This window comes from Mastigoproctus giganteus, chromosome 1 (assembly GCF_048544385.1).
Source record: "Mastigoproctus giganteus isolate SK-2022 chromosome 1, ASM4854438v1, whole genome shotgun sequence".
Classification (NCBI taxonomy): domain Eukaryota; kingdom Metazoa; phylum Arthropoda; class Arachnida; order Uropygi; family Thelyphonidae; genus Mastigoproctus; species Mastigoproctus giganteus.
The window spans coordinates 93,794,218-93,808,452 of record NC_143575.1 but is presented as its reverse complement, the minus strand read 5'-3'; the positions used below and the strand labels follow the sequence as shown (position 1 = coordinate 93,808,452).

Sequence of the window (14,235 nt, the reverse complement as noted above, 5' to 3'; positions counted from 1 at the left end):
TTTTTTCAGGTGTGCAGGGCATGACTGATTGATATAAATGGATGTCTGTCTTCATTATGGAGTAGCATAGCTTTTAGACTTAATTTTGAAGAATCAGTGAAAACCTACATTATTCTGATATATTTTCTCTTCCAAGGGCATCAAGCAGTCCATCAACAACAGTATTGTAGAAAAATGAATCTTCCATAGCAAAACATGAAGACAGCTATTCTTATCATTTACAAAATACAGATATAGTTCTGTCTTTTAGCAGTAAATTCCATTCCTTTTGCCTAGATTCCAAAAGCTCTGCCTGCCTTAGATAAAAAGATTTAAATCACACACAAGATTGTTTAATTCACTTTGAGTTATAAGATTAGGCTTATTTGGCTCTGGGAATTTGTATTCCAATGGGCCATCTACATTTTCCTTTTTTAATGACCAGGTTTCTGGTTTCTGGAGAAACAGGTAGCTCATCACTCTGATTAACTGATTTAATGGCTGATTGGCTATTCAGATACTCAAATTTTTTTTCTGATTTTCTCTTTCCAATCTTCAATTTTAGTTATGCAAAAATAGCAGTTGTTCACATTATTTGTTGGTTCCCTCCACACAATGGGAACAGAAAATGGCCATCATACCCTAGCATTTATTTTTTAACTAGCCTCTGAGTTCTGAGATGTGAAGCACAATTAGCAGCATGTATATGAGGTGCTCATTTCTTGTCCTGAACACCTAATTTGCAGTCAAAATAAAGTTCACATGCTTTCTTTAATAGAGATGTTATAGACTTGTCTGTGAGAGTTAATTGTGTCAGATATATGATACTAACCTAACTTGCCTGTGAAGTTAGCTTCATATATCTGCCTGACATTCACAGAACAAGTTGGGTAGAATAGTCTAGAAACTGCTGTAAACTGGCCAGTGCATAGTGGCATAGTATTTGGGTTGGGGGTGGCTCCAGTGGTTTCTCACAGCTGCGCCATATACTCTGTGTAGTAAAACAGTACTCTTTGAAAGCCAGAAGTGTGAGTAGTGTGTTTTTATGAAGTGTAGTGTTGGGTTGAGTTTTCATCTGGCTTTTCACTGCAGGGCCCCTGATGGGACTCCATGTTGCCCACCACTAACCTCAGAGGTAGCCAGGTAGCCCCAAAATCTCTGGCCAGTCTCTGCCAGGGTCACCTGAGCTTCCTGACAGAGACAAAAAAAAAAAAAAAAAAAAAAAAAAAAAAAAAAAAAGGAGAGAGAGAAACAGAGTAGGAAAATGAGGATATAGTTTAGGGGAAGAAAAGGGGGAGACAGGATGAGCCTTGAGGACGACAGCGAAGATATCCTCAGGTGAGATGGAAAGGTCTCATCAGGCGAAAAAGGAGGAAGGAGAAGAGGAACAAAAGTGAAAGTGCAAGGGAGTGCCGTGTAGGTTGCCATTTAGCAGGGAGAGTCAAGTCCAAGTGATGTTTAGATCCAGTGATTATCTGATTGTTAAATGTTTATATCCTAGACAGGGTTTTGCACTTCTTGAACAGGTCCTGTTCAAAGCGGGACATATTCTTTGTTTTCCAGTACTTGGTGCTCAAGGTTTTTTGGAAGATAGTTTATTCTTATGAGAAGAGTGCATCTTATATCCTCATAGATTTCACAATCATACATATGGTGGTCCCAGTTTTCAGGAGAGTTGCAATAGCACAGGGGGTTGTCAAAGATATCCAGTGCTTCCAATTTCCTTTGATTGATCCATGGCCAGTAAGTAGGTTAGTTAGTTAGTTATTTGGTTTTTAGGAGCATTAGCAACTAAGGCCATATTGCTCCGGGATATGTGGTGGTCATTCCCTGACCTTTCCGCATCCTCCGTATTTGGTGGTGACGGGCTTGAACCCCGGTCTAATCAAGAAGCATGTGCTACGCACTGCTGCTCCTTCTCACTTGGCTATGGAGGTGCCACCAGTAAGTAGGAATGAGATGTACAGGCCAGGGGAGAACCACAAAAGTGACTGGGTAAATTCTGGAAATTTCAGGGATGAATTTTTTAGTAATATTTCCTTTAGTAGAATTAGCCCATCTTGACTGCCAAGTCTGTATTAAGTGTTGTGTCAGCTGCTTTTTCTCTGCCTTCGTATTGTTGGCAGGATTAATTGTGAATCCAAGGCACATAGTGGATGTCCCCTTGGAAAGACTGTACAGCAACCTGCATCTGACAACCTCAAAGTAGTGGGATCTAGAAAAATAGCAGTCCAACTAAATGAATAGATAGACCAAATCTAAGTATATGAAAATTACAATATGGAATATCCTGTGAACTGAGGTCTTAGGAAAAAAAGTGGATTGAACATACAAAATCAGTGTTAAAAAAATACATTAAATCCACTATATTTCTATTAATTTTTTTTTATTGTTTAGCATTATAACATGACACTAATAACATTTTATTATATGGTTATGATAATATTATTAAATAGTGAAGAAGATACGTAAAATAACATTCAGAAGCGATAAGAAAATGGATATTTTCAAAAGCCAGTATGAAACTATATATTGAGGCATGCTAGTTTTAAATTCAGTCAAACAAACTATTGAAGGAGATGGGTAGGTGAAATGGAATTTTTTTTTGCTGATGCTATATAAGCCTACTTTCTTGTAGGCCACACAGTGTAAAGGAATGGGCTGCACATGATTCATGGACCGTATATTGGATACCTCTAGGTTTGGCTGCTCTTTTGATGGTATTGTCCCATTTCTGTAATATTTAATAGTATATTTACTGATGGCTGTAGGGAAAATGAATTTGATGAACAGACTCATTAGGAATGAAAATAGTGAATATACAAGCTGAACTGACATGCCAAATTTTACCATAATGAAGCTAAAAGAGGCTATAAGTTTGAAAATGGGAAGCTCCAGTTAGGGATATGGTGGAAGTATTAAAAAGTCTTACAGAGAAATGGCTAGAGATCTTTCTAGATGGATATAACTGTTGTTTAAATTAAGAGAAATTTCCTAAACAGAGGGATCTCAAAAGATATTGCTAAAAATTATCAGAAAATAGATGCCCAACCTGGGATTGTATTTTCCCATAGCATTATTATCTATAGTAGGTACGTTTTTTGAGTGAATGTTCATTTAAAATGAATTGAACAAATTTATGTTCATAAGAAATCTCAAATAGCCAATTTAGTTTCAAGCAGAGCAGGTCAGCTGAAGATGCCTTACCTAAAATTATGAACATTGTGCAGAAGGGTCTGGAGGAAATATGTCTTCAGGATCTTCATTGATTTCAAGGGAGCCTTCAACAGTATTTGATGGAATAACATCCTGGGAAGACCGAGAAAAAAGAATATCCAAGTAATATTTTTAAAGTAATGAGAAGCTACTTTGGAGAAAGAGTGGTCACAGATGCTATCAAGTATGGAGAAATAACAAAAAAGTATAAAAATGATTCTCCTAATGGTTCCATTGTAGGGCCATATCCTTGAAAATATATACTTGATGAGTTATTGAAACAGGATTGGAATAACTGTAACCTTGATAGCTTATGCCAGTGACTTGCTGATTATTGCAGGCAGAAGTACATAAATTGCCGTTATCAACCAGAAAATCAAAAAGTGATGTTCAAGAGTTTTGTTGGGGATGTTATCCCATAATGAGATATGTTGGGCTCAACTACATATGTATCAGAAGTGAAGTATCTCAGAGTTATGTTTGATGGCAGGCTTCCTCCAACATGTTGTTGTTATTTGGTTTTTAGGAGCATTAGCAACTAAGGCCATATTGCTCCGGGAATATGCGGTGGTCATTCCCTGACCTTTCCGCATCCTCCGTATTTGGTGGTGACGGGCTCGAACCCCGGTCTAATCAAGAACGTGTGCTACACACTGCTGCTCCTGCCCACCTGGCTATTTTTAAATCAACTAGATGATTGATATTTGTATCAACATGTCAGGGAAAAGAATACTCTAGACCTCATCATCACCCATGAATCAGATGACATAATAGGGCTGACAGTACAGGAACCAGTAGCAGGAGTGATCACGGAGTTCTACGGTGGATGATGAAGAGAGAGGTAGCAGTAGTTAAAGGAAAAGGAATGGGTTATAATTTCAGGAAAGGAAATTGCAATGCCTTAAAGTGCTACATGGCCTCTATTAACAGGGTAGCTATCTCTTAGAGAGTGAATACAATTTAATTATGGTATACCTTTAAAACATTAATCACAGAAGCCTTGAATGCTTAAATACCATTAAAAAAATACTCCACGAGGTGGATTCCAAGTTGGATATATAATGAAGTTGCCAAATTACTTGAGCAGAAAAAGATGGCATGGAAAAGTTACAGAGCAATAAAAAGTACTGAAGCCTATAACAGCTACAAATTGATCTGTAATAATGCCACTGAAAGGTTTAGGCTGGCAAAGGCAGATTATGAGAAACTGCTGGCAAAGAGGAGGGGGATAAGGAATTCTTCACATATATAAATGCAAAGAAGAGAAGGACAAACCAAATTGGACCCTTATGTAATGGACATGGGATAGTATTAGATACCCCAGCTGAAGTTGCAGATGAACTCAACAGTTACTTTTCATCGATATTTACAAAAGAAAAACCTTTCGTGTCAATGAGAAATCATGAGAGTGAAGTTGAAAAAAATGTAATTAATGATGTTGAAATTTCACATGTTTATTTAATGAAACTTTCGAGCCTTAGAGGCCAGTAAGGCTTGCGGAGGTGATGACATTTACCCTATAATCTTAAGGGACGTGGCAAGTGAGTGCATAAAACCATTGAGGCTAATTATGAGAGCATCACTGAACTCGGGAGTGATTCCGTTGGACTGGAAAAGTGCCAATGTATCTCCAATACTTAAGGGCGGTTCTAAGAGTGAAGTGGAATATTACCAGCTGGTTAGCCTAACTTCAGTAGTAGGGAAAATCATGGAGACTATGATCAAGGTTGGAATTCAGGATCACTTAGATAGAAATGGAATTCTGAATTATATTCAGCATAGTTTTGTAAAGGGAAAATCATGTTTAACTAATCTGGTTAGCTATTTCAACAGGGTCACTCAAGAGAACTGGACTCAGGGAATAATTTCAACATTGTTTATTTGGATTTCAGCAAAGCATTTGACTCAGTCCCACATGAGTGGTTACTTTATAAGCTGGAACAGGGTGGAATCGCAGTGAAAATCCTTAAATGGATAGCAGGGTGGCTTCGGGGCAGGAGGCAGAGAGTTGTGATAAATGGTTATTCCTCAGATTGGGTTGATGTAAGAAGTGGGGTTCCCCAAGGACCAGTATTAGGACCACTGTTGTTTTTGATTTTCATAAATGACATCGATGAAGGGATAGAAGGAGTGATGTCTAAATTTGCAGATGATGTAAAGATCGGTATAGTAATTAATGATTGCCGCCAAGCAGAGCTTCTTCAGAATGACCTAGATAGACTTCAGAGATGGTCAGAAAAATGGCAGCTATGCTTTAATCCAGCAAAGTGTAAAGTATTGCACCGGGGGAACAGTAACCCCACAATAACTTATACACTTGGTGGGGTTGAACTAAAGCCAGTAGTGGAGGAAAGGGACTTGGGTATTACGATATGGTCAGATATGAAGTTCTCCGAGCATTGTAGACTGGTTGCAAGGAGGGCCCATGGTATCCTATCAATGATTTATCGAACAGTCGCTAGTACAGATACGGACGTCATAATCTCGTTATATAAGGCTATTGTTAGACCACACTTGGAATACTGTGTTCATATATGGAGACCACACCTAAAGAAAGACATTGTTCTTCTTGAAAGGGTCCAAAGACTGGTAACTTACCTGGTGAGATCGGCAAAAGAGCGTCCATATGAAGAAAGACTTCGAATATGTGGGTTGCAGAGCTTGGAAACTAGGCACCTTAGAGGAGACTTGATTGAGGTGTTTAAGGCTCTGAGAGGTATAAACAAAATGAATCAGGACGAAATTTTCATGGTTATAAATGATTCTAGAACTAGGGGCCATAATTTCAAGTTATGGGGGGGGAGTTGTTTGGACTGGATTGCAGGAAGTTTTATTTTAGCCAGCAGGTTATAAATTGCTGGAATAAGTTACCTACATGGGTGGTAGAGGCTGATAGTCTGAGGAAATGCAAAGGTCAGCTGGATAATTACCTAAGGGATGAGGGAAATGCATAGGTTGTCCATTTTCTTTTCTCTTATTAATTTTTATCATTATTATTTTTTTAATTTTCTTTTTATTCTTATTATTTTATTTTATTTATTATTATTATTTTTTTTTTTTTTGACTGGTGCAGCATAAGCCATAGGCTTCCTTGCACCATGTGGCCATTACTAATACAAAAAAAAAAAAAAAAAAAAAAAAAAAACAGTGGCATTCTTTTTTTTTTTTTTTTTTTCTTTTTCGAAATATATTGTCATAATTAAGAAATATATCATCATAATTAAAGTTCTTGTTCAGTATTACCTTGCTAGTGTTGCTGTTGTTGTGAAACTGATCTTTGGGAACTTATTCCCTCTCCCCATGGCTTGACTGCAGGGATATTATATAAAGGTTACCTGCATTTGCAAATCTACATTGGATAGTTGTGCCAAAGACTGTGTATCAGAAAGAAGGACATGGTCTAGGTTGGACTACCTGTTCTACCAAAATTCCAACACTTAGGCTGTTGATGAACAGAATAGTTTAGGGCTAAAACCTCAGGTTATGTAGGGAGTTAACTAGTGTATAAGTTAGTGCAATTGCATCACTTCTGTACATAGCCAACTACTTTAGTAGTTATAAATTGGTATCATTAAGTATATCTCATATTGTGAATACCTTCACAAAGAGTTATCGTGATATTGCACTACCTCGAATAAGTAATGGTATGGGTGATGGTATCTGCTGAGAATAAGTAACAGTAGTCTTCTCCTATGGTGAAGCACTACTTATTTGAGGTAGTGCAGTACTATGGTAACTCGTTATGAAGGTAGTCACAATATGAGATATAATTAAAACAATGCCAATTTATAACTACTAAAGTAGTTGGCTATGTACAGAAATGATGCAGTTGCACTAACTTGTATACTGTTCAGTTACACCAGAAAAGAAGAGATTGTAAAGAAGAATTTAAGAAGCCTGGATTCCCAACCTTGAAAGTCTGGGAAAGGAGAGTAAAAACTAGTTTGGTATTAGGGAACAGAGAATATCCATTACATAATTCCTTCCTGGGAGCAGGCTACTGCAGGTATCCTCTCAAACTGGTGAAGGAGAATAGCAGAGACTTCAATTCCTGTGTGCCTGACAGCCGGCTACCACCAGAAGCAGTTTCACACCTGATACTGCACCCATGGCCCTAATGAAGTCACCAGACCCAGATGATCTATCAGGATCGTGGTGAGACAGAAGACTTCCACCTTTCTAACCAATAAGCTAATCACCAGCCACAAGAAACAAGGGCTACCCAATGAAAAGGCTGCCCAGTGCATATATTCACCAGATCCTCATTCAATTTCATTTCCTTAGTAACCAGCAATGGTGGCTCATGACTCTGATGTATAGGGGGTGCTGCTTCTTAAAGTTACATTAAATTGCCTTGGTTATAAGGCATGTAAACATAGATGGCAATAATAATAATAATAATAATAATAATAATGATAATAATAATTAAGAATTAAGAGTCAAGATAGGTCAGTTTACCCAGTACCAACAGGGTAATAGAAGTAAGAAATTGATTGGAAAGGTGAAGAGCATCCTCAAGAGAGAGACAGCATCCACAGCAAACATGAGACCAGAAATCAGAGAATAGGAGAATATTTGGACACACTGAAGCAGAACCTCCTCGCACTCAGCAAGAGACTACACAGATACAAAGAGAACTCCCAGAGGAAAATAAACAACCGAATCTTTTATAAGGATCAAAGAGCCTTCTACAGGAAACTGGGTTTTTGGTTTGGTTTGGTAGTTGTTGGCGCATCGGCTTCTGTGGCCATAGTGCACCTCCCAAGGTTTTTGTAGTACTTTGATCCAAGCCCGAGGCGGGAATCGAACCCGCGACCTTTGGGTTGCCCGGCAGGCACTTTACCCACCTGGCTAGCCCGGTCGGCAGGAAACTGGGTGAAGATGAGAAAGCAGGAAACGGACCACCCAAGAAGAAGACGATCGAGGAGTTCTGGGGAAATATCTGGAGCCGTGAAGTAAGACATAACAGCAGAGCACCCTGGATAGAAGTAGAACGGAAGAAAACCAAGGACATACAAGAGATGAGAGAGTGGGAGATTCGAGAAGAAGAAGTAAAACAGTCGATCAGGAACACCCACAACTGGCGAACCCCGGGAATTGATAACATCCACAACTACTGGTACAAGAAGCTCACCTGCACACACAAGCACCTAGCAGATCAGTTCACTTAAGGCACCCAGAGACAATCCTGAAGTTTCTCACCGAAGGAGTCACATATCTGAAACCTAAAGATGAAGATACAAGAAACTTGGCAAAATACAGGCCAATCACCTGCCTCCCAACAATGTACAAGATTCTGACCAGCTGCATAACTAAGAAAATATCAGACCACTTAGAGAGTCAGAACAATAATGGCCGAAGAGCAGAAAGGATGCAAGGAGCAATTAACCATAGATGCCGCAGTTATGGAGCAAGCCTACAAGAAGCACCGGAACCTATATATGGCCTACATCGATTACCGCAAGACCTTCGACTCTGTACCTCATAGCTGGCTAATAGAGACCCTGAAGATCTACAAGGTCAATCCGATAGTGACAAACTTCCGGATTGACCTTGTCTACAAGGTCAATCCGGAAGGAGCAACAATGGCAAAATGGAGTACCACCATTAAGGTTGAGAACATCACAACCAGGCCAATCCCCATTAGAAGAGGAATCTTTCAGGGAGATGCTCTGAGCCCACTGTGGTTCTGTATAGCACTCAACCCGCTATCCACCATGCTTAATGGCAGCAAGTATGGATATAATCTCAAAGAAGGAAGAAAGAACCTGTACACCCTCACCCACCTGATGTACATGGATGATATCAAGCTCGTTGCAGCAACCGAGAGGCAACTCCAGCAACTACTCCGGATCACCGAAGAATTCAGCAAGGACATCAGGATGGAATTTGGTCTAGACAAAAGCAAGACCTACACACTGCACCAGGGAAAATTAGTTGGCCGAAACTACCAGCTGCTGACTGGTAAAGAGATCGAAGCTATGACAGAAGGAGAGACCTACAAATACCTAGGGATGATGGAGGCTCAGCAGTTGGAGCACAAGGAAATCAAGAGGTGCCTGACCGAAAAATATCATCAGAGACTCAGAAGCCTGCTGAAAGCAAAATTGAACGGAGGGAACACAGTTAAAGCCATAAACACCTATGCAGCTCCACTACTAACATACACCTTCAGGGTCATAGATTGGCCTAACACCAAGCTAGAAGATATCATGCGAAAGACAAGGACAATGATGACCAAGAGCCGCCAACACCACCCGAAGTCAGCAGTGGAGAGACTAACGATAGCTCGGAAAGAGGGAGGAAGGGGCCTGATAGACCTGATAGAGCAACAGAAAACAGGGATAGTTAACCTGAAGGATTACTTCGAGAACAACACAGCACAACTCCACCAGGCCATAAGGAAGATAGATAAGTGGTATACCCCACCCACCCAGACAGCACAAGAAACAAAGTTAGAAAGATGGGCAAAGAAGACACTCCATGGCAGACACTACAACAACCTCCATCAAGATCACATCGATAACATTGCTTCCAATGCATGGCTCACAAGCGGGATGCTCTTTCCTGAGACTGAAGGATTCATGCTGGCCATCCAAGACCAGGTAATCAACACTAGAAACTATAGAAAATACATCACAAAGGAGCCCGGAATGTCAGATGACACATGTCGACAATGCCATCTGGCCTCAGAAACGATCCAACACATCACTGCGGTTGCAAGGTGATCATCCAGACTGAGTACACTCATAGACACGACTGGGTAGCCCTGATAATACATCAGAAGCTAGCGAGGAAATACCAGTTGACCAAAGAAAGTGTACCATACTACAGGTATGAACCCCAGGCAGTACTAGAGACCCGAACCCACAAGCTGTACTGGGACCGCGTCATAATAACGGATAAGACCATCCCACACAACAGACTGGACATAACCTTTGTGGACAAGATGGAAAAAGCTACCTACCTGATTGACATAGTGGTGCCCAACACTAGCAATGTCCAGAAAACCCATGAGGAAAAAATTAGGAAGTACATGAACCTGAGACATGAAGTCAAGGAGATGTGGCATATGCAAGAAGTATCGACTATCCCGAACATCGTGTCAACCACTGGTATGGTGCCACAGACCGTACATAACAGCCTAGCAGCAATAGGTCTCCCAGAGAACACGTACAAGGAACTCCAGAAAGTTGTAATCCTGAACACTTGTAGGATAGTCAGAGATATCGTGCAAATATAGGATAGTCAAAGATATTACAATATATCGATGACAGTAACACCAGACATTACAACCACCCTGTGTACTTGTTAGCAGTACCCGTCACGGAGTGGAATCCCCCAATCAGGGAGAAATAATATAAGAGCAATAATAATAATAATAATAATAAGCAGGTTAAAAATACTATAAAACATTAACTGGACACTTGCCATTAACAGACTTGGGTAATCTTGAAATTTTATTTAAAAATAAAATCCATTCTTCGCTTTTTATTTGTTGAAAATAGATTAACTCTTTCATTCAAGTTTGGTGCACTGTTCAAATCAGCACTGTTCACTCCACAGTTCCTTTGACTAGTTTTATCACCTCTAACAAAATTGTGTATTGGGAACCTGCCAACTAAGTATTGACTCAACTACTGGGCCCTAAATGCGAACTGCATAGCACACAATTCCACCTACTGTTAAACTTCAAAGTTGGAAACAATTTCGTGTTTTTATTTCTTTATCATTGAAATGATTATTGGAAATAGAGGATGAGTATACTATATGCAGGACCTGTTAATAAAAATATCCATTGTAAGGAGATAATAAACCTCTTGGACGGATGTCTGCTTACGCATTTTTTGTTCAGACGTGTCGTGAAGAACACAAGAACAAGCATCCTAATCAAAATGTGGTATTTGCTGAATTTTCAAAGAAGTGTGCAGAAAGGTGGAAGGTAGGGAAAAATTTTGGAATGCTTATTTCATAGATGCAAATAATTGTTTAATTTACAATTCGGTTAAATTTACTACTATAAAATATATCTAGCATGCACAGGATTACGGCATTTCTGTTTACTAAGTGCACCATCCTGAAACCAACGAACAGTGGTAAAACTAAAATTTTCGATATATACCAGTACAAACAATTTTAAGTAACAAGAAGTACCAGGTGGTTATTAAATAAGTTTCCCTTTTAAGGAGACCCTAGTGTCAAAATGGTTGGATTGTGCTGTGAGGATTGGTGGGTGTGTCGTTTGGGGTATAAGAAAGTGATTTGTAGAAGAAAAAAATTAGTTGGTTTCTGCCACCAGGGGAGAAGTTGGCACTGTAAACATGAGATGGAATACTTAACTCAGGATTAGATTTTAATATCACAGAACTTAAGAAATTACAGATATTGTTCTATTTGCTTTCCTTCACTTGAGATGACATTCTGAAAATGGGGGACTGCGTGCAACACATTTTAGTTTTGTGTAGCATCTCATATCTCATTGGGCATGTCAGCTACATTCTGTTTAATACTTGTTTTCAAATCGACAAGCATCTGTATTCCACCACGGTAAACTATCTTTCAGGTATTCCATAGCCCAAAATCACAGAGATTGAGATCTGCTGATCGGGCTGGCCAGAACTGCAGAAAGTCTCCAGAAACGATGCAGTCATTTTCAAATGTTGAACAGAGTTCCTTAACTTGTCGACCAACGTGGGGAGGGGCACCATCTTGCATGAACACTGAGGTCTCCAAGCATTGCCTTTCTTGCATAATGGGAATAATGTGCGCTAGTTACCGTACACTTTACGGGGCCATGAGGTAGATTTTTCAAAGAAGAATGGTCCGATTATAAACTCTGTTGTGAATCCACGCCATACTGTAATGTATGGACTTTGTAGTGGTCTTTTGTGCACATCAAATGGATGAGAAGTTCCCCATATTTCGCAGTTTTGTGCATTTACAGCCCCATGAAGAGTGAACTGTGCCTCATTGGACCACAAGATCATTTGAGCCCATGTATCATGAAGAGCAAAGTCTATTCGTGGTTGCTTATCACAAGGCTTTAGTTCTTGCACTACGTGAATCTTGTATGGGAACCAGGGTAAAATTATTCGAAGCACTTCACGTACAGTAGACCAAGGAAGGTTCAAGTCTCTTGACACACTTCTGGAACTACTGACTGGTAAGTGTTCTGCACCATTGCTTCATCCACTACCTCCGTTCTGTGGTTGTCCCTTGCCTGGAATTACACCTAACTACTCCCCAATTGATTCCTTTTGTTTATTAGTTTTCGAAGCCCCCACTGACGTCAAAGGTTCTTTACGCAAACCTTTAAGTTTCCGATATTCACACAGTGCTGCATTAGTATTACTGTTATTCTGATAGAACAGTTTTACTAAAGGAGCACGTTTGTCCCTTTTTTTGTAAAAGCCATAATGGTTATTGACAGTGGCCTTTCTGATTTTATCTAACAGGATGTCATTTGCATAAGTGTCTTGAAGTAAATGACAACTTTTACATATGTGCAGCGCTGTTTTTCCTCTGGTGGCAGAAATGTGAGCTGATTTTTTTGCTTCTATAAATCACTTCCCCATGACCTAAACGACGTACCCACTGATTTTCGCAGTGCTAACTCTGGCCGTTTTGACACTACGGTTTTCCTGAATAGGGAAACTTATTTTATGGATATAATCATTCTTCTCTCTCTTGGTGATTCCCTTCTCTCTCTCTCTCTCTCTCTCTCTCTCTCTCTCTCTCTCTCTCTCTCTCTCTCTCTCTCTCTCTCTCTCACGCAGGATTGTTTTTTGGCTAGTGCAGCATAAGCCTCAGGCTTCCTTGCACCATATGGCTATTAATAATAATAATAATAATAAATTTCATATAACTCCCTTGACTATATTTAGATTTAAAAAGGTGGGGGTGCTGCAGTTCTGCAGTGCCTACCAACGAGCCGCCCCTGGTAACCAGCTAGCTGGATGTATGTGAACAGGACAGCTAAAGCTGCTTGATGTGATGTATTCCTTTATTTCTTGTAAATAAGGAATATGAGTGCAATGTAATTTGGAATAGTAAGTTGTTTGACTTAGTTTTTAAATTTTTAATTTGTAATGAATGTATATAGAGAGATACCAAAACATACAGTCATTTCAAAATTGAACAGGTTTTACCACAATGAATTGTTCAATGTTCTCTTGTAAGTTGTTTGTTTACAACATGAACTTTCAAGACACATTTCTCAAGATGCTGTTGAGAAAGCATCCTTTCTCAACAGCTTGACATTACAGTGGTGCACACTAATTTCATGTGATTCTTGTTTTATTCAAAAAATTAGGAGGTATCATTTTTTAACTGGCCCTCGTATATAACCTTTTATCAGTTTTTGTGTTATCTGACAAGAGTACAAATGGAATAATATTGACAAAAAAAATTTAATTTATATAATAAATGATTTACAACATTGCTGTACTTTATAGATTGAAAATATACAAACAATTTTATTTATACAGCATACTTTTGGTAGTCCGACTCATCTAGATGGAATATATTCCAAGGGACGATTTGGATTATCTTTAGCATCGCTTGGAGATATCAATAAAGATGGTTTTAAAGGCAAGTGAATAATAAATGTGATAATTATTAAAAGCAGCAGATTTTTATATGAAAAGTTGGTACAGTTTTATAGTTGAATAGGGTAGTTCAAAATTATATATAAACATTTTGAGATGTTGTATCTCCAAAAGTTACTGAATAAACAAATACCTAAATTTTCTGCACAATTAGTTGATATGTAAAATGTGATACAGAGCAAAGGTTAGGTTAGTTTCAAAATGTTCACCATTACACACATACAAGAACAGCATCCTTTCTCAACAGCTTGACATTACAATGGTGCACACTAATTTCATGTGATTCTTGTTTTATCTTTTCCTAAAAATCTGAAAGCATTCTAGGTTTATAAATGTACACTATATCTTTGAGCTCTCCCACACATGAAAAGCCCAAAGGCCATAAGTCTAGAGATTTTGCAGTCTGTTCAAGAGTGCAGAATCTCTTAGTGAC

General features: G+C 39.0%; 1 protein-coding gene across 1 annotated transcript in view; it reads left to right on the top strand.

Moving 5' to 3' along the window:
- The window catches only part of LOC150090997 (integrin alpha-PS2-like), a 366,306-nt gene that overhangs the window by 137,986 nt on the left and 214,085 nt on the right, over positions 1 to 14,235 (top strand). Inside the window, exon 11 of the mRNA XM_090381009.1 lies at positions 13,683 to 13,785. Within this exon, the coding sequence (XP_090237135.1) occupies positions 13,683 to 13,785 (103 nt within the window). The remainder of the gene's footprint in view (positions 1 to 13,682; positions 13,786 to 14,235) is intronic.